The 21177-nt window shown below is 39.3% G+C and overlaps 1 protein-coding gene across 1 annotated transcript in view; it reads left to right on the top strand.

Annotated features, from left to right (window-relative positions):
- TECTA (tectorin alpha) overlaps window positions 1–21177 on the top strand; it is a 623032-nt gene that overhangs the window by 559223 nt on the left and 42632 nt on the right. The window contains exon 19 of the mRNA XM_044075148.1: window positions 181–383. Coding sequence (XP_043931083.1) covers window positions 181–383 — 203 coding nt within the window. The remainder of the gene's footprint in view (window positions 1–180; window positions 384–21177) is intronic.

The raw sequence follows: 21177 nt of genomic DNA, 5'->3' as shown, positions 1-21177 counted from the left end.
TAATTGAAGGGCAAATCAGTGCTCATGCCTGTCTGCAGTGGGGTAATAATATGTCTGTATGAAAAAGGCATAACTTATGTTACAGAAATGCTTTGACTGGATCTGAGGAGCCCACTATATGTGTAAACTAGATAATCATAGGTTTCTGTTTTTTTTTTTTTTTACCCAATTCTTCTGTAGGAGATACAGACATCATCCAAGCCGATGTTACATGCAAAGCATATCAGATGGAGGTCTCTATTTCCAAGTGCAAATTGTTCCAGCTTGGGTTTGAGAGAGAGGGTGTTCGCATCAATGACAAACATTGTCCACTGATAGAAGGGGAAGATTTTATCTCCTTTCAGATTAACAATACCAAAGGGAATTGTGGTAACATTGTACAGGTAAGAAACACAAAGCAAACAGATAGCTGTAATGTGATGTAAAAGGAAACAGAAAAGCTGCATTATAACTGCATAGTAAATGTGGTTAGTAAGTGTAACTTCCTGATGGTTACATCCAGACAGTATGCCTCTAAGAGTTGACCCAGTTGTTTGGAATTTGGGAACTTATCTGGACAGTGACCTAACCTTTGACCAATGTACGTCTGTTGTTGTAAGAATGTCCTTCTATATTAAAAAGCTTATAAAGAAAGGGATTGTTTCTAGATCTAGGGATATCATTGTCCCACCTTTACTCAGCCATCATTAGGCCAGTCATTGAATATAATTCCCCCTTTGGCATGTATCTGTCCAGACACATGCAACAACTAGAATGCCCACAGAGGTACCTTACTAAAAGAATACAAGACCTAAACAACATGTCCTACATGGACTGACTCAATGCTCTGTCACTATGCTCGGTATCCTACAGACTGCTGAGAGGTTACCTGTGACTGGCATAAAAGGTATCCCCCGAACCATTATTGATGGATTTACTGCATCTGAAATGGCATCAGAAATACTCAGTCTATGGATCTAAACCTCTTCTGCAATATCAGCAGACCAGTTTGGAGGGACAGGTGTATCTCAGAGAGGATACCACTGCAATGGAACAGAATCTCCATCAACAAAAATACAAGTTCATCCCTGCCCATATTCAAGTACAACTTAGATTTATGAATGGGAAACAGAAAATGTACCCCACAGTTGCCCCCTGTTCTACTAATGGACACTGGCAGCTCCTAGATGCTTTATCACATGCATTGGTCCCCTCAAATTTTCTATCATATGACCCCAATTATTCTCTTTCAGGGTAATATATAATTATCACCCATAGGATTGTTAAAACCAGTCTATAACCATATGGGATAGGTTATTTCAAGCATAAAAAGTGAAACTGGATAGGCTTAAAAATGGCCTGAAAGGGTAGCTAGTCTTGTACTCACCTATGGTAACATGTGGATTTGTAGGAATGCCATGGCAGAAATGGAGGTGGAAGAGGGCTGAGATTTCAGAAAGGTTGCCTTTTAGTGTTCTGTATAATTCTCCAGTAATAACATAACTGCATATGTGTCTAATGATTACAGCTGAAGCTACAAGTTAATGAGAATACTAGCCACTACTTCAGCAGCTCTGTGTACAGATACAGGCCTTTTAGACCTCTCAAGGAAAGATCAAAGAAAAACAAAAAACATTTTAGTCAGGATGTCAACATCTTGTATATTTACTTATCCTTGTGGCTTCTGTTCCAAATGTGTCAAAATCCAAATGTGAGTATTTCTTGGTAGGTAGAAAGATATGAGTAATTGTACCTTTTTTGGTAAATAAAAATCAGAATGAATAACAGAAATGCAAAATAATTCTTAAATCAGAAAATTAAAGCACACAACAACATAAAAGGCCAGATTAGACCAAACACAATAAACCATACATTTGCTGCAATACATTAGCATATAAAAGTTGTAAAATGCGTCCTTATTTAAGCAGTGCCAATGGCATGGAACGAGGCTCAGAGATACCCCACAACACATGAGTACATGCACTCATATTCACATACATACAATAACCCAGTGTATGTGGAGTGGGGGAGCCATTATTTAAAAAATTGTCATTTTCTAGTACAAGTATTGCCCATCTCCTACATATCCCAATTTTTAATTTTAAGTATTATAATATATGTTTTCAGTTTGCCCACAACTGCATATTTTACCCATTTTAGTATATTTACATAAATGTGTGTCACCCTCCATACATATTCACAGTGCTGTTTGCAGACACTTAACTGCAGGGTTAATTTTACTATATGGTGTTAGCTAGTACCTATAACTTGTGTGTGTGTGTGTGTGTGTGTGTGTGTGTGTGTGTGTGTGTGTGTGTGTGTGTGTGTGTGTGTGTGTGTGTGTGCATATATATATATATATATATATATATATATATATATATATATATATATTGAATTATACTTAGTAACATAATGGTCAGGGCTTTGCTAAAAATGTATTATGCCCATTCAGAATTTCTTTTGTTCGGGCCATCATTTTTGTATAAGATACCCATTCATTGACATTCAGGGCAGATTCCAGTAAAACTTATTGCATCTTGCATTATTTACTAAATTTCCACGTTTAGAAGTAAGGTATGGTTAGTAACTAGGACATTCTCCCCCCATCTCCCTCTCTCTCTCCCTTTCTCTCTTTTTGCTGTTAGTGTTGTTAAGCTGTTGAAATCTACTTGCATCTGGTGTGTTGGTAACAGGCTGTTGAAATGTTCTTTGATATGGTGTGTTGGTAACAGGCTGTTGAAATGTTCTTGGATCTGGTGTATTGCAGTGTTGTGCCACTTCAGGCCTAGTGGTTTGATAGCCAGTTGTTCTGAGGATGTACAGAAGCTGTATGGTCTTTCACTGTAGGAGGTCTTTGCCGTTTCTTCATTGTTGTGCAGTTGTTGAGATAGTATATTTAAGTAAAATGGCTGTGATGGACCCACCTTCAAAAACATTGCTTGAAATAAGTTTCCTTGTAGTTTCAATAAGACTGCATCTTTACTTTGAAAAATGCATTTTAATTGTCCTTGTTTAATTGAACTGACAATCAGTATAAACATCATAAGTCTAATGACATGAATCCTACTCCTTCATGGACTATAATTTTTCTCCTCGCAGCCCCCTTCTCTTAGTTCTCTCTGACCCCAAACACAAGTGTAATGAGACCACTGACTTGAATGAGCCTCTGTGGGGTTAACTGACAATCTTTAAATGAGATTAATGACACCCCAAATAGAGGGGGGCTCCATCACACATCTGAGATCTAATATTAGAAGTTTCATGGCTTATTTATTTATTTATTTATTTTATTTATTTATTTTACATTTGTTTACCGGGATATTCTGACTGGATACATGTCCATTTTCAGAGGAGGTCCAGGGAGAAAAGCTCCAAAAAGACATTCAACAGACTGTTACATTTTTGCAGTTTAAAACACAAAATAAAGCACAAATAAGAGGATTTTTACACAGATGTAAACAAACACAAAAACAGATAAACAAATTATTGCATTTTTACTCAGATGGAAAATTCTAGTCAGTGTTTTTAAGAATGATAGGGTATTGAATGCCTAGTAGGCTAACCTGGTAGTAGATCCAAGGAGATCATAGGATTTATAAGTTAAGAAACAATAAAGTGCAGGCAGAAGTCCTCCATGTGCACACGAGTGATGGTTAGAGTTAGTCTGGATTAGGACAAGGACATAGCCATCTTTTTTTAAAGTACTGAATCAGACTTTTCTTGAACTGAGGTAGAGAGAGTTCAGATGTAAGATTAGCAGGAAGAGAATTCCAAGTGTTGCCAGCAGAGTTAGCAAATGGAGATTTACCGGCTGTGTTGTTGGATTTATGAATTTGAGCTAGTAGTCTTTCATATGAACAAAGTGCGCTAAGGTTACTGTAGGGGGTGATGAGGTTTTTAAGTACAGGTGTATTATCTAGTTGGTACAGGATCTTGTGTGCAGCTATTAGTTGGTTAACCTGAAGTAGGTTAAGCAGTTCAAGCCATCCTAGTAGATTTAGGTTATGACAGTGATGAGTTCAGTAGGCTGCATCGGTAGCAAATTAGCAATGTGATTGTAGCTGCTAGAAAGTTTATTAAGGTCAGTTTTGCTGAGGTTTGTAAATAGAGGGGAAGCATAGAGGATGGTGGAGAGTAGATGTGTATGAGCAAGTACAATTCTGGCTAATGACGTTAGGAAGGGCTTGATTCTATGTAGTGAGCCAAGGTTTTTATTAACTCTTTTAATAGTTTTATTGCTATGCATATCTTTAGCTATTATAGCTCCTAACAGTTTGGTTGAGGAATCTGGGGAAATAATGGTGCCGTTGTTGGATTTTAATGTAAAGGTTATAGGGACAGACCTGTGAGTGGGGGAGAAAAGCAGCAGTTTGGTTTTATTAGGATTTAACACAAGACAACAGTTAAGGAGCCAATGTTCAACTGTGGTAAAAGTATTTTGGGATAGAATCTGCAACTCTGTAGGTGAAGTGTCAGAGCATACTAAAGTGGAGTCATCTGCATATTGAATGCATGTTGCATTTGGGATGACCTTATACAAATCATTGATGAAATGGAAAATAATAATGGACCTAGTATGGAGCCTTGGGGTACTCCGAGGGTGATGGGTAAAAGGGTGGATAGTTTGCACTGCCATAGGACAGCCTGTTGTCTACCACTGAGATATGATTGAAACCATTGGATGGCCTGGTCCTCTAGGGAGATGGATTTCAAAGTGTTATGAGTATTTTGTGGTTTGCCATATCAAAGGCTTTTGAAAGATCGAGAAAGATAGCAGAGGAAAGTTTATTATTGTTTCGGCGTTGGTTAATGACGTTAGAGAAGGAGAGGAGGGCTGGGGTTGTACTATGGAATGGTCTAAAGCCATGCTGGGTGTTGGCTAGAAGATTATTATGGATAAGATAGTTCAGGAGTTGATTGTGGATACATTTTTCCATAATTTTAGCCAAGGGTAACAGAATAGCTATGGGTCTATAGCTTGAAAGTTCAGTAGAGCTGCCCCCTTTATGGAGTGGGATGACATGGGATATCTACCAGATGGAGGGTATGGATGCTTCAGTCATAGTTCTGTCGATCAGGATAGTAATGGGGTATGCTATGGCATCTGCAGCTTTTTGTAGATATTCTGCAGGGAGGAGATCAGCAGACAGGGTGGTAGGCTTTAGTTTTTTTAAGTAATTTTCGGACCAAAGATATGCAAACTGGCTTGAAGTTAAAGGGGAGTTGGGAGCAGGGTGTAGTGGCCGGAGAATATGGGCATCCAGGGGATAATTGGTTAGCTAGGTTCTGGATGGTTGTTGTAAAGAAGCTGTTAAAGGTAATGGCAATTTCTGCTGGGGTTTTTTGGTTAGACTCCAAGGGGGTAGGAGTGGACGACTGTCCTGGACTAAGGAGTTTGTTTATACCTACCCAAAACTTTTGTGGCTTGTTTGGTGTTTTTTCTTGTAGATGACAGTAATAGTTTTTCTTGTCTAACGTGGTGGATTTTTTTGTTTCATTTCTTAGCTGTCTGTATCTAAGTTGAGCTATGTGGCTTTTTTGTGGTCCTCAAAGTGGCAGAAGCCCTATTTCTAATTAGCAATTTATGTCTGGTTTCTTTTGAGAGCTAAGGAGCAACTTTTGTTTTGGTTCTAATAGTCCGTGCTGGTGCATGGGTGTCAAGGATGGATAGGAATTTGGTATTAAAGTAATTTACTGCTTCTTCAAGTGGTAATTGTTTCAGAACTGACCAATTGCAAGATTTGAGTTCATTTTGGAAATTTGTGCAGTTGAAATTCTTATTGTTCCTTATTGTTTTAAAAATGGACTGGTTGTGGATATTAGGTTTTTGCCTGATTAAATAGGTGAGGAAGTGATCACTTACATCATCAGGCAGGGTCCCACTCTTGTATTTAAGGAGATGGGTGTTAACAAGAATCCAATCCAGAATACTTGCTTTATTGTTGGGTTTACTGATCCTAGTGGGGGAGGATATGTCCTGTGAAAATCCATAAAGGTTTATGTGGTGAGTGGGTTGGTTCTGAGGAACACATGTTCTAGTCTATGTTGAAGTCCCCAAGTACAATGGTTTCTTGGAGGTAATTGCTGGATAACCAATGTAGGATATCTTCAATGGTATTTATGTTATTGCCTGGGGGAATATACACACATATGAGATTTATACATTTGTTCTTATTAATGTGGAGCTTAGTGATAAGAATTTCAGCATTGCCAAACAGGGATGTTTGCAGGGCATTATTGGACACTTCAAGCATGGATTTGTACAGAACAGCTACCCCACCTCCCTTTCTATTGGTTCAATCAAGCCTTAAGATGTTATAGCCTGGTGGTATAATTTCATTATCTGAAGTAGAAGGTTTTAGCCAGGTTTCAGTAAGACATAGTATGTCTGGGGAAAGAGCATCGAAGAGAGCATGTAGGTGTTGAATCTTATTGTTTACACTTCTGATGTTTAGGTGACTGATCAAGAGTGAGTTTGGAGGTTTGTCTAAGATTTGTGTAGTAGTGGGACAGTTAGTAAAGGACCTAGAGCCAGTGGATGAGAATGGGCCAGGTTATGGGTGAATATCTCCATCCGTTGTCAAGTTGCATTGTAATCTGATTGTGAGCTTCCAGATTTTAATTAATAAACTTTGGTATCTTTTGGTTTTAGGGTTGGCATATCTTGTTCTAATGGGATGCTGATACCTAGTAAGTAAGGAGTTAAATGGGAGGGGATGTATTAAGTGTTCAAGCTTGTGCTGATTGGTTGAAGAAAGAAGGGGTGTGATTGTAGCACTATATATTTAGCACCACTGGGGGAGGGTGGAATTTAGGGATAGGGTGGGGTGCGAAGCAAGCCTGAGCACAGCGAGCGAAGCACGGCCAAACCAGAGGTATTAAGGGTCTTTGTATACTGCGTGAGTGCACTGGAGCTAAAAGTAGGTTCTTTCTTACTTTCTACTAGGTTCCTCTCCTCCTTTTTATAAAATTTGTCCGAAGAGTTGCGTGTTACATTTTATAGTTTTATGGCTATGAGACTAAATTTCAGTTTTATGCCCTGCTAAGACATTTAGCCTTCAAGAGCTCACATGTAAAGCATTAGGCTGTCTTGAGCAGTTTTCCACTGAGGTACTCTTTAATGGGTAGTAAGGGACTTAGTAAGGCAAATCAGGTAGTAAAGGTTTTCTAAGATATTGATTGGAAGGGAGCTATTAGTGCTTCAGACCCAGTCTGGCTTCGTAAAATCTAAAATGCTGCCTGCCACAGGTAATATTTATTAACTTTGAGATTGGCTTAAGGTAATAAACAGGGAAGGGGGGAACAATAGTGTGGGTTGGCAGTTCTTTTGTACTGCTGTTAATGAGCCAAGATCTAGGCAAAGAGAAGTTTGTGTTTAAGAAAAACAATCAAAATTGACCGAGAACTGCTGTGAAGCTGTAAGTCATTTCTTAACAATTTATCAGGTGGAAAAACAGCATAACCTTGTATCTCTAGGCTACTGTGCTCTCAATTAAATTAAACACACACAGTATTTGATCAGTTATGGATACTATTTGCTAACAGAATGGAATAAAAGAGACATGGAAGATGAGTGTGTGGGGGTGCAGCTTACAAGCCAAAGCAGAGTGCTGTCCAGGGGATAATGAATATTAGCTCAAACAGGTAGACACATACACAAAGTTAACTTTAGCTGTTTGTGTTTGCAGACAGTTCAGACCCGGACTGCGCTTTTCATATAATAGTGTATCCACCTGTCGGGTTAAAGATAAAGTTGTTATTGCAGCCGATTACTTAGAGTGGTGTTAGGTCTAGAAAAGAAGAGTACAGAGAGGAGGAAGCACTGTTGAGATGGTAAAGATACATTATAAAGACTACAAAACAAACTGTGCACAGGAAAATATGTCTTGAATCAACTACTAGTATATGCAAATGCTGAGCCAATTGGATAACACATTAGTAAGAAGGGACCTCAACTGACAGGTATGCAGTCACAGATAAAAATATAGCATGCAGCACTCTGTACTGGGTCTATGATGTGATTCTATGCACCACTTACACCACAATTATATAGATATAATTAGACAGCAGTATGAGCTGCCTACGCACAACACATATACAGGAATACTATTAGTTGACAAGGTGCAACTATGCAAATAGTACATACTAATATACTACACAACTTGGTGAAGACAAACACATGCTAGCATGCCATAGTTTCCTCCAGTAACACAGCATAAATCATATTAGATGTCTGTGGAGCACAATTCAACATAAATAAGCATAGACAGTTGTAAAACACTTACTGGAGAGACACTGAGCTTCTCATGGGGCCTGTAGCAGGGTGGTTGTAGTTGTAAAAAATGGTGCCTGCCACAGGTAATATTTATTAACGTAGGGATTGGCTTAAGGTAACAAACAGGGAAGGGGGAGAGGGAAACAAGAGTGTGGGCTGGGAGTTCTTTTGCACTGCTGTTAATAAGCCAAGATCCAGGCAAAGACAAGTTTGTGTTTAAGAGAAACAATCAAAATTGACCAAGAACTGCTGTGAAGCTGTAAGTCATTTCTTAACCATTTATCAGGTGGAAAAACAGCATAACCTTGTATCTGTAGGCTACTGTGCTCTCAGTTAAATTAACACACACAGTATTTGATCAGTTATGGATACTATTTGCTAACAGAAGGGAATAAAAGAGAAATGTAAGAGGAGGAGTGTATGTGTGTGTGTGTGTGTGTGTGTGTGTGTGTGTGTGTGTGTGTGTGTGTGTGTGTGTGTGTGTGTGTGTGTGTGTGGTGGGGGTGCTGCTTACAAGCCAAAGCAGAGTGCTCTCCAGGGAATAATGAATATTAGCTCAAACAGGTAGACACATACACAAAGTTAACTTTAGCTGTTTGTGTTTGCAGACAGTTCAGACCCAGACTGCGCTTTTCATATAACAGTGTATCCACTGGTCAGGTTAAAGATAAAGGTGTTATTGCACCTGATTGCTTAGAGTGGTGTTAGGTTGGAGAGACACTGAGCTTCTCATGGGGCCTGGTTGTAGTTGAATATGTATGTATATATATATATATATATATATATATATATATATATATATATATATATATATGTTATATGTAGTTATTTAAATAAGTTTTGCATAAATAAATGAGCAGAGCTTTCTTTTGAAGCTATGTTTGGTAAAACTGTGTCTGATATGGCAGCAGAAAAATTGTAGAAATGCCAGTTGGTGTAATATATGGATATTTCAATCAAACGCTTTAATGAAAAGATAAAACGAAAAAGTGATTATGTAGAAAACTGCATATGCTTTTCTGGTGGTATGGACAATGCATTGGCTGAATCCAAGTTCAGCATCTTCTGTGGTCCCAGGGTGTATGTCTGTTTGTAAGAATAGGACATTTATTTTGTAATAAATATTTGTTTTGTGTACTAACCCTTTTGATGCTCCATTTGGTAATGTTAAAAACAAGTCCATTGTTATTACGGAAAATATGAATCTCATTTAACTCCCTCTTGAAGTATATTAGCATATTTTAAAGTAACCCAGTCTGTGGTCATTTACATGCATTGTAATCCACAGCTCTCCCATGCTTTAATATCTGTGAAGAAGAGTCTAAATCTAAAATGGAAATGCGTTCAGTGCAGAGTCCTTTGGGACAATATGGTCACCTCATTTAAGAGTAGTAGATGACATTCAACTCCAACTTGTTGACTTCCATTATGTAACAATTGTTTCCATTGATTCCATAACTTTTCATGGTAAATACTATTATTTTTATAACATTCTGTTTTGGGAATGTTATCAAAGACCCTTGCAAAATCTAAAGATGCTGTGCATATGGTTAATCATTCAAATCCTGCCATCACTTCTTCAAAGAAAACTACTAAGTTTAGGATGCATAGGCTATCCTTGACAAATCCATACTGTACCATGTTGAGGAGAAATTACCTGTATTCTTAGTTAGACCCATTATAGCATGCCCCATACCTTTACAAAGAATATGTTAGGCTAATAGTTCTGTATTTATCTGGGTCCAGTGTAACTGATGCCTTTGTATATTAGGATAACAACTGCATATCCAATAAGAAGAAGAGCTTGTTTAGTGTTATCGATAGTGGTTTGACAAGGTTATCTTTGATACTGTGTAAAAAGCCACTTGGAATATTGCCAGAGACTACGAGTTACTGTTTGTTTCTGTAATCCTATCCATTATTACATGGGTACTACATTTGTTGTATGGGCAATGTTTATTGTCATGTATTTTGAAATGGGTACAAAATGTATCTGCTAGTATATTAGATGTGGTCTGATGCTGGATAATAAGTGTGTTATTTACTGACTCTGTGGAGCTGCTGTAATTCTTTCTTTAGCTTTCTAACATAATTAAAGTAAACCTTGTTATTACCCTCAGTCTTTGATATCAGATGAATTGCCTAGTCTTATTTAAGAAATCTAATGATTCCTTAATGCAGTTTTTATAGTTTATTTAACCTGGACTTTTTTGAGAATTGGGTTTACCTTTGAATGTTGAACAGTACTTTTTTAATATATAATAAGTTGATTTAGCGATTCCCCATAAGAGTTTTATTTTTGGTATTTGTTTTTTGGTAAGCATTCATTAATGATGTTATAAAATGGTTTAAAATGGTTTAAGTGTAATGGAGAGAGTCCTTATCTGTTGTTGGAAGAACTTCATAGATAGTAGAATATTTCTCATTGAAGAAATCTAGGAAGTTTGACATGTTTCTAGCCAAGTTGTTTATAGTTCATAATATAAAATTAAGTGTTATGATCAAAGCTAGTTTAGAATTGGCTGACTTTAAGGGGGGAGCATGAACACCCCAGGTTAGTTAATATAATGACTGAGAAGTTGCTACACATTGTTGGGCTTTTGATTGTTTGCTCAAGATTTCTGGTTAACCAAATCAGTGAGAATTGCATATTCATTGTGCAGTAATTCATCCAGCCATTATCTGCATAACAGACATCTCTGATAAGCATTGTTTCTCCTTGATTTTAAATCCTGTAGTCTTTTCAGAAAATCTTTATATACATTAGTTAACTTAGCGGTCATATGACATCAGCCTGTGATATCAGAGTCAGTGTAATACATTAAGAATATGAGGCATATATGTTCTAACTCTGTTTTGGATTCTTGCACTCTAGAAAGCAAGTGTCCTTGACAAAAATAAATTAATCAATAAATATCACCCTTTGGTCTATTAGGCTTATAGTAATCAGAGGTAGAGATCCCTTGTAATTTTGCAATACATTTGGTGTCCTTATACCCATTTTTCAGTGACACTGCAAATTTCCAAGTGTAGGAAAGCCTCACATTGCCAGCTTTGTTAGTAAGGATTCATAAATTTAATGATGCCACCTTTGGCCTCCATAGCACAGATCAGTAAGGCACCACCTATAATATTTTACACTCCTTCTGTTTAGGTTCAAAGGTGGCTCATCCACGGGTGTAGTCAAGTAGGTAGTGATGGAAATGAGTGACTGGAAGGGGCTCATGTAGAGACACTGATACACAGGCTTCTCGCTGTTTAATTTCTCAAAGTTTTTTGAGTTTCTAATACCATGAAGGGAATGGATCCCATTTCTAAGTCAAGATATGATTAAAGTTCATGAAATGAGTATTGTTTCAATCTTTGATATTAGCCAAAAGTGCTCTTCGAAGCACCACCAATGATGTGCCCAGAAACAACACCTTCTGTAATTCATACAGTTACATGTATTGGTAGCATATCTAAATATGACTGTAAATTATTTTATTTGCCCTGTTGCATTACTACTATTGGAACTTTTGAGTATCTGTCTTCTACAATGCTCTCGTTTTTGCCTGCAAATCCTGGTATTTTATGACTTTGTGTCTCTCTGTACATAATACACTGTAATCACTGGGTGTAGCAATTTCAATGATCACCGCTACTTTTGTCTTTTTTTCATTCACTATCACTTCTGTTTTTTGAACTGTCAGTAATGGGTGATCTCATGTGAAATAAATTTCATCATTGTCTACAATGCTCTGTTGTTCATGTTTCCAGTGCTTCTCAACTACTTCAATATTGTAGTGCTTGCTGACTTCTCAGTGCAGCAATCTTACTACATTATTGCTTTTTTTTCAGTATACAGGCCCTATGTCACGAGTCTGTCACAAACAGCAACAAGATGTGTGACTGTTTCCAGTTCTTTTTTTACAGAACCTGCATATGTCTGTTTCTTCCTAATGTTCAGTGAACTTTCTAAGGCACTGTAGTGACAGCTGTCAGCATGCCTCATAGTAGTAACTTGGCCTACTGTAATGTTGAAAAGTACTTCCCATGTGCCTTGTTGCCCTGCCCCTCACTTCTGTAAAAAGAGTTGCCATCAACATTAAATTCTAAATTAAATAGATGACTCGGAAAGTCATTTGGCAGCTGCAGTTCATGAAAGGGAATTTTGTGATGAAATATCAAATGGCCACGCACCCAACTGTAGTTATTATCAGTGGGAAACTTCAGCAGCTCTATGGGCCTGTTTTCTGCACTGAATTACATGAATGACTCCAAAATGGTCTAGAAAATGACCACAACATTTATATTGGTCAACAACAAACCAGGAAGTAAAATCCAGGAAGTATGATTCATGAGTCTTGCATGAAGTGCATTATGCAGCTTTTACCTAATAGCCCATTACCAATCTTTTTTGTCCCCTTTGAGAATCATGTCCATCCGTCCATCCATCCACAAATTTTTTTCCCATTTTGCACATGCAGTTGGGGTGTCACTTCAACAGTGACAATCATCTAGAGCCAAGGTTCACACTATATTGAAAACTATATATGTTCATACAGTTAGTTGAAAAGATGTTAGCTTTTGAGAAGATGCTCTTTTGCATGTAGCTTAGTTAGTTCTTCAATAAATTGTAGTATTCCTGCATGAATCCATCTTGGTACATGAGATTTTTATGGGCCTGCAAAAGGCTGAATCTATGCAATGCCCCACAACATGTATCCATAGACTTCTATTATAACCACTGTCTGTGCTTGGGTATTTGGTTTGCTCTGCCATCTCCCTTAATTGAACTTTTCTCACTTTCACATCCCAGATGTTACAATCATAAAACTTCTTAAACAATGTTTCTCACTGTACCTAAACCAGGTTAGGAGAAGTACGCACCTGCACTCATGGCACTGTAAACCCTGCATTTGTGAGAGTGTTGACAGTTCATAAGTTCATAGGTTCATAGGTAAGTACTAGGCTATCTGCCCATGAGCATTTATAAGCCTAGCCACAGGGTGATGGCTTTTGCCTCCCCATTAGATTAGTAACCTGGGCCTCTGTCAACAGGGCTCCTGAAGTGATCCCAGGTTAGAACTTATGATTACTCATCCACTCATCAAGATTTCTCTTGAAGAGGGTCAGAGAGGAGCTCTGTCGAATATGGACTGGGATTCTATTCCAGAGTGAGGGGAGTCACTGGGACAGGAATCTATCCCTCCAGCATGTCCTGTTTATTGTTGAACATAGGTTCAAGTCGCTAGAATGAGTGGTTCTCAGGGATCTCGTTTTTTTGAGGTGAAGCATGTCCATTAGTTCAGGGTTTGACATGGGCCTCTAGGTCAGGCATAGGTCACCTCTGAGCAGACGGTAAGCGACTGAGAAGAGCTGGAGCTTTTTTAGTCGTGCTTCATAGGGTAATTGTTTAAGGTCCTTAATCCTCTTAGTGAGGTACTTCTGTGGTCTTTCTAGTTGTTGCAGGTGTCTAGTAAGGTACATCCCAAATGGGGCATTGTACTCTATTATGGGCCTAATGAGTGAGGAGTAAAGGGGCACAATCACCTCCTCGGATCTGGATGAGAAACCCTTTGTGATCAGGTGTGCCGCATAGAAGTATTTCCTGACCATTTTGGCTATGTGGTTATCAAAGGAGAGCATGCTATCTACTTGGGTACCCAGGTCCCTAATTACTTCTTCTGTACTTAGTGGATTCCCATCTATGTGGTAGTTTGTAGGTACTTTGTTTTTCCCAAATGGGATTACTATGCATTTTTTTGCATTTAGCTTGAGGCCATGACTTTGACACCAGGTGTTTGTCTCTGTGAGACCCTTTTGCAGGATGTCTGTGTCAGCTGGAGAGTCAATTATTGCAGCCAATTTACAGTCATCTGTGAACTTGGTTAGCCACAGTCCCTCCGCCTTTGCCTGTACTTCGGAGAAATATATACTGAACAGGAGCGGTCCCAGAACTGAGCCCTGTGGGACTCCGCTTCTGACTGGTTTAGAGTCAGACATGGCGCCTGCTACTCTTACCGTGTGGGTTCTGTCTGAGAGCCAATTGGCAACCCATCTCGTGACATAGGGGTTGATATTTAAGCTGGGGAGTTTGTCTATGATTCCTGAGTGTGGGATGGCGTTGAACGCCTTAGCAAGGTCCAGATATGCTGTATGGATCACCTTCCCTTCATCTATGGCCTTGGTGACTGTTTCGAAGAAGTCGACCAAGTTCAGGAGGCAAGATCTGCCCACACCTCTCAACCTGGAAACATCAAAAGTCTGGACAAGGACCATGAAAAATAGGTACAAATCTGTATACTGATTAACACCTAATTTGCATGCATAATTACGTAACCTCACCCACTCCAATGGAATTGTGGGATACCAACTTTTGAATGCAAACTGAAGAACAGACAACCAAAATATGGCACCAGAGTCCCCCTGCAGCCATTCCAATGTCCCGTTACCTGGCTATTTCGCCCCATTTACCATAAACACTAATGTGTGCATACTGCTTTACTTCTACAATGATTATTTGGATTTTATTTTTATATTTTGAGGCACATCAATGCACAAACACTAACAGACATCTGATAAACAAAGCAATACTATCTCACAATGAAAATAGACTTTGCATTAAAACTTCTCTGCCCTTGAAACTCACATTCATTGAAACCTGCACCACATCCAAAGAAAATGCATCTGGCCAGTGGTGGATAAAGATTACCATTGGGCTGTTTTCAAATCATTGGCCCCTTGCACACAAAACAAGAAACATACATGTGTTCTTTTCTTTGATACACTTGACTTTATTAAGTTATATTCCTTGTATAAAACAGCACACTTGTTAGACAGACCACAGTTTAAATTTATTGTTTGAATGAACATTTTTCCAGTAGGCTGTACTGCAGGCAATGAAAGAAAATTCATGAACCAATAATTACAAAACTGCCCAATTCAGAACATTTCTATCATAAAAGTCTACTTCCACACCCAAAATATAAACAGGATGACAGCAGTGTAAGCCACAGGCATCTTGCACAGCTTCTTGCACTTATTTTCAATTTTAGTTTTTTTTTTTTGGGGGGAGCAAAAGGTCAAAAACCAGGGACACATTTTAAACATTGCTTGTATAATTCTGGAAAGTTGCTAGAATAAAATGTTGTGTTATCACCATGCATGTTACTGACAAGTCTTGAACCCAGAACACTATACACTACAGTCAGTGCAACATACCACTATGCTAAATCAGCAGTTTAAACAATAGGAAGACTAAGCCAATAATGGGGGAATAGTAAATACAACTGACTAAGTTTTCACTCACCATAAAACCTGGACAAACAACAAAGCCAATAATGGGGGAATAGAAATTCTGTTGTTACCATAGCTCTCAACTCAGCCCAAAAAAAAATATGGCAAAGCTGAGAAATGGTGGTAGCTAGGGACTTTAGGCTCTCTTTACCCTGTACCAATGGTACAGGGTTTGAGCCTAAATACCTCTAGCCACCAGGTGTATTACATCGGGGCATTTTCACACAGGCACACACACAACTTCCAAGACTGCCATGCCATTGAGAAAAGGGAATATTCTAAGAAATGGTAATCTAGGACTTCCTGTATATAAATCTGCATTTTCATTCATACTCCCATCCACATGGCCTTGTATGTTGGCCTCTCCAGCTGCTGCAATCATTGGTCTGATGATGACCCCTCCTTGATGATAGATATCCTTCATGTCTAAAGGGTGGGCAATGTAGAAGGTCTTCCTGGCTACTCTGATGACTAGTTACTAGACTATCTTAATGGGTCCCCAGGTCCCTGTCTCCCTCTCAACTGCTCTGTGCATGGTGGAGTTGCGCCCAGCTAGGTATTGTTTGGTTTCCGAAGGCATGAGACAGGGTTTTTGGCATTTAACTTTAGGCCATGGCTCTGGCACAGGCATTTAACTCATTCTGCTGTTTCTGAAGAGGATCTCTGTTTGTCAGATGTTCATGACTATTTTTTCTCAGTTGTTTCTGTTTCAGATTCTTCGCCATACCCTCCCGCTCCTGTGTTTACCTGTCGGAGATGTAGATGCCCAAACTTGAGCTCAGGAGGGACTGAGGCTCAGGCAGCACTGGAGGACATTTCTGCTGACATGACATGTAGGACATGGCGCTGTCCTCTGTGCATGGTCCCTCCAGTGCACAACCCTCCACTGCTTGATGTGGTGTTGTTACCAGCCAAGCCAAGCTTTTTAAGTGATTTACCGGAATGGGGTATTGCTGATCTTAGCTGGATCGATCGAGGTAGGCTGTATGGACTGCCTTTCCCTCATCAATGGCTTTGGATGATGTTCAATGGCTTTGGTGACTGTTTCAAAAGGCTTGATCTGTGCCAATGGCAAAGCCAAACTGGGTTGGATCCAAACAAACTCCCAAATTTATGATTTATTTATGAGGGTCACTTATTGATTTCTCTCCATGTTAACGCAGATGCAATTGTTCAATGGGCCGCCTAATTCCAGTCCAGGGTGGAGGGTAATTTTGAGCTTGTCCTGGGCCACAGCAGCAGCAGGGACCACAGTGGCAGTGCATCCAGTGAGTTGGGTTCGCAGGTAAGACAGTGATTGCTGTGGGTTTGCTGTCCTAGGTTTGGAGTGCTCGTCATGCGTGCCACACACAGCCAGACACACAGCCGGCTGTGTTCAGGTCCCATGGGTGCTGTTTGGCTTGGGAGTTGGGGTTTTCACTTTTGGGCTTTGATAGATATCTCTCCTTTTGGTAGGGGTTTCATATTTTTCCTGATTTGGGGAGAACGTGGAGAGGCAACCTGGAATGTCCCAGTTCAGTAATGTCCACACTAGGATCAGTAATCTTCACATCATTTTGAACTAGTTCTCCCAGGTTTAGCTAAGCTTATCCTAAGAAGTTTCTATTAATTCTTTTTGTCTCTCTTTATTTTTTTCTGTCTTTTTGCTTCTTTGGAATTTAAATATGCTTTTTTTTGATTTTATTTATTTTTGGTTTCTTTTGACTGCTGAAGTTTTTTGCTTTTTCTTGTGGTAGCCTCCTCCTTTTGTTGTGTCTTTGTTTTATGTGTTGTTTATGGCTGGGGTCCACCAGACTGGACACTTGTGAAACTTGCCTTTTTTTCTTTGTTTTGCCTTATTTGCTTGGGATTTGCAGGGCCTGCCTGCAGCAGGTGTAAGAAGGCATTTTAATTGTACGCATGTGTGTATGTCTTCACGGCCGGGGCTAAAGGAGACCACACTAGTCTTTAGAAGGTGGAAAGTGACTTTTCGAGAGTTTACTTGTGGGTTTTTTATTTTTATTGGGTGGGATGAGGACCTCCAGCCAGATTAGTTTGTGATGATCTCACCAGTCCAGTGAGGGGTACTTCCGTGTTGAACATTGTGCTCCTGTTCATAAAGCCTTCACATTCCATGTCTGAGCATTTCAAATATTTATCACATTTTACTAGGTTGGTTGTAACACAGTGGCACAGAGCTAACTCAGGCTCAATTATCCTAGATGTAGTTTTTATCACACTTGACAGGAACTACATTATATAAAGCATACCTTTCAGCTTTCACATTGCTGACAGTAGCACTTTCAGTGTTTGTGGCATAGAACATAGCAGGTTACCCATTACCACTACTTATAACAAATTAAAACATTACTTCCTGCTTTTTTGTATCACAAATGTTATATTTCTTACTAAATCATTAGCCTTAGAAGCAGACAAATTAGTTTTAAATAATGTAACATGAACTAATGAGAGTTCTACTAAAGTTACTGACTAAAGATTAGACACTTGTGATCAAGGTGCATTTCCCATTTTCTTACTACTAGGTAAAGCTCTTTTATACCTCTGTACTTCAAAACATTCCAACGTTTTTTGCTTTACTGTTGATATATAATACAGATTTTAAAAGTATATTTTAAATCATGCACCTGAAATGCATCTCAGAGTTTACTAGGCTTTCCACATTAAAACCCCAGTTATAAAATATTGGTTGCACTTCGGGAGTTATATCAGCCCTATCCACACTCTTCACAGACAGCAAAGTCCTAGTTTTGGCAGCTCCACTGCCTGAGCTGGTGGCAGTTCAAGTGACTGTAAAAGATCCCACACCACTTATCTAAAAAAGAATAAGTCAACTTCCCCCATGCTAAAGATCCATGCTAAAGATCCCAGACCACTTATCTAAAAAAGAATAAGTCAACTTCCCCCATGTTCTCTGACTAAATCTCCCTAGTTAGTATGAGGACCATCTCAGGTCAATCCTGAAAAAGAGGTTGTTGCCCTAGTGGGACTAACCTAGCTAACAAAATTATAACATAAATGAAGAATACATTAGTGAACACAAGTAGTAACAGTCTCAATTCTGAGCTACAGATTTAAGAATAAAGAAAATATAATTAGGGAAAAAGACCCAAATTATGGACACTTTTTAAATTATGGTACTGCTAGCTTAGAACTTCTGAAAACATTTTCTAATTTTAGGACTTACCTAAGTCCAGCACGAACAGCAGCAAAGCAAAGCCACAAAGCAGCTTGGGCAGGCAACAGATTTTACCATTTGGCAGCATAGTCCCAGCAAGTCTCTTCCTCTCGCAGGCAGCAGAATGCAGATTAAAAATGAATGGGAGGAAAGCAGCTTGATGTAAGTCCCTCTCGCAAGCATTTCTGTTCAAAACGGCTGCAAAGCAGCTTTTCAAATTCTCGGCAGCAGCAACTGCTCGCAGCCAGCTGGAAATTATGACATGAGTTCAAGGAGCTCAATTCCGACTGGCTGGTAGTGCTGACGGAACTGACGTCATCGCGCACGTGATGACGTCAGCTCCGACAGCACGAAAATTAAAAAAAAATAAAAAAAACAAAAGCAAAGAAATCGGAAATGAAGGGGTGCCACTCAGGAATCATGGCACCCCTTCATTTGGACCCCAAAACTCGGTAAAAAACAAGTAATTTGGGATGGTTGGGAGGTCTGGATCTGCCTTTAACAAAGCCGAACTGGGTGGGGTCCAGTGTCTGGAGGTTCCCAATGTCCCTGTTAATGAGTTCCATGATAATGAGTTCCATGGCTTTGCAGACCAAGCTAGTCAAACTTATAGGGTGATAGTTCCCAGGGTCAGTTGTGGCACCACCTTTGTGGAGTGGGACGACTGTTGCTGTACGCCATTCTTTGGGTACATAGCCTGTAGAGAGGCTGAGTTTGAATAGTGATTTGAGATGGGGGGGTTAGTTCATTTTGAAGCTCGTGTAAGACACAACCTGGGATAGCATCTGGTCCCATTGATGCTATGTTTTTGGCCTTTGCAAGGGCTATCTTTACTTGTGTGTCTGAGATATCTGGAGCACCACATTCTTTTGGGATGGGTGCTAGCCCCTTTGGTGGAGAGGGAAGGGTGAAGTTTGCACTGAACTTGTCAGCCAGGATGTTGGCAATGTCGGTTGGTTCAGTGTATTTATAGCCATTATGCACTAGCTTGGAGCATATCTGAGAGTTTGCCCCTGGACTCTTGACATAGTTAATGAAGGCCTTGTGGTTATCCTTAGAGTCATTGGCTATTTTCTTTCAAAGATAACCTTGGATGATTTAATGAGGGAACGCAGGTTTTTACTGATGTTAATCAGAGATGCCTTCTTATTTTGGGATTTTCTTCTATCTTGCAGGAGTTTCCTCCTTCTGTTGTAAAGTTTATTTATGGCCGGGGTCCACCAGACTGGTTTCCTCTTTTATGAGGAGTTGGTCTGGTTTTACTTGGGATGGCTCGATCCATGCATTCTTGAAGGTGTTCATAGAATGCACTTGTAAAGGATTCTGCCGATGGGTCATCATTTTCCATTTGATTGGAAGCTTTGAAACTTCCCATCTTGGTCTTGAGGAGTGTGAAGTTGGCTTTAGAGAAGTTTTTTACCTTGATTTCCTTGACTGGGATGTGGATGTCCAGTGTGATTAGTTTGTGATCTGATCTTACCAATGACGAGTTTACCTCAGGTGTGGAACATAGGTTCCCCATGTTGGTGATGACCAGGTCCAGTATGTTGTCATCTCTTGTGGGAGTGGTGACCAGCTGTTCAAGGGCGTTTGAGTTTATAAACTCAAGGAAGCATTGGGCTAGGGCGTTTGAGCTTGAGTAGTTTTCCCAGTCAATGTTTGGGTAGTTGAAGTCACCCAGTAGCATGGTGTTGGGTAGAATCTTCATACTTTCTAATGTTCTCAGGAATGCTGCACAGAGAACAAGAACCAAGCACAGATGACAGTCACAAGTCTTCCAACTCTTGCTTATCTGTAATAGACAAACCTTTAAAGGCAAATCCTCCCTCAAAAGGAACCACCCCAACAAGTGACAGGAAGTGCTAAAGGAGTCACAAGGAGGATGGAAATGGAAAGTTAATATGAGACTAGTGAAGGTTTGATGGTCAAGGCTGGGGATCATGAAAATAATATAGAAAAAATAATGCTGCCATCACTTCAGTGTATTTATTTTGATTGTTCATCGGTTTTGTCAAGTGCTGAATTTTGAAAAGTCCACAAAAGACATTTGTGCAGAGAATTCATGCAGATCATGAGCAGAGAGAGGTGCTTCCCTTCTGAGACAAACAGTCTCACTTGTCCCATTTCCCCCTTAACCAGCAGATAGTATATCCCTAGTTTATGTCACTAGATTTTTAGCCACTGATTAAGAGGAATAGTTTATTCTGATATTGTTGCGCTATATGAAGTAAATATAAAGTTTTGCTGTTACTAAGTTTTTCCTGTACCTGAGAGGACATTTTAAAAACCCACCATATCCTTCTGCTACATAACCAAGAAGGTAGAGTATTTCAGATTTATCATCCCAATATGATCAATGACCATGTCATATATGTCCTATAACATTTTAATCTAGTTTTAATATCTCTTATGCCAAACATTAACTCCTTAAAAAGCCCATTGAGATGATTTTTTTTGCTTAATT

The sequence above is a fragment of the Protopterus annectens genome, chromosome 6.part0, assembly GCF_019279795.1.
Source record: "Protopterus annectens isolate FY-2018-M chromosome 6.part0, PAN1.0, whole genome shotgun sequence".
Lineage (NCBI taxonomy): Eukaryota > Metazoa > Chordata > Ceratodontiformes > Protopteridae > Protopterus > Protopterus annectens.
Note: the sequence above shows the minus strand (reverse complement) of the source record. Positions and strands in the feature narration are given on the sequence as shown.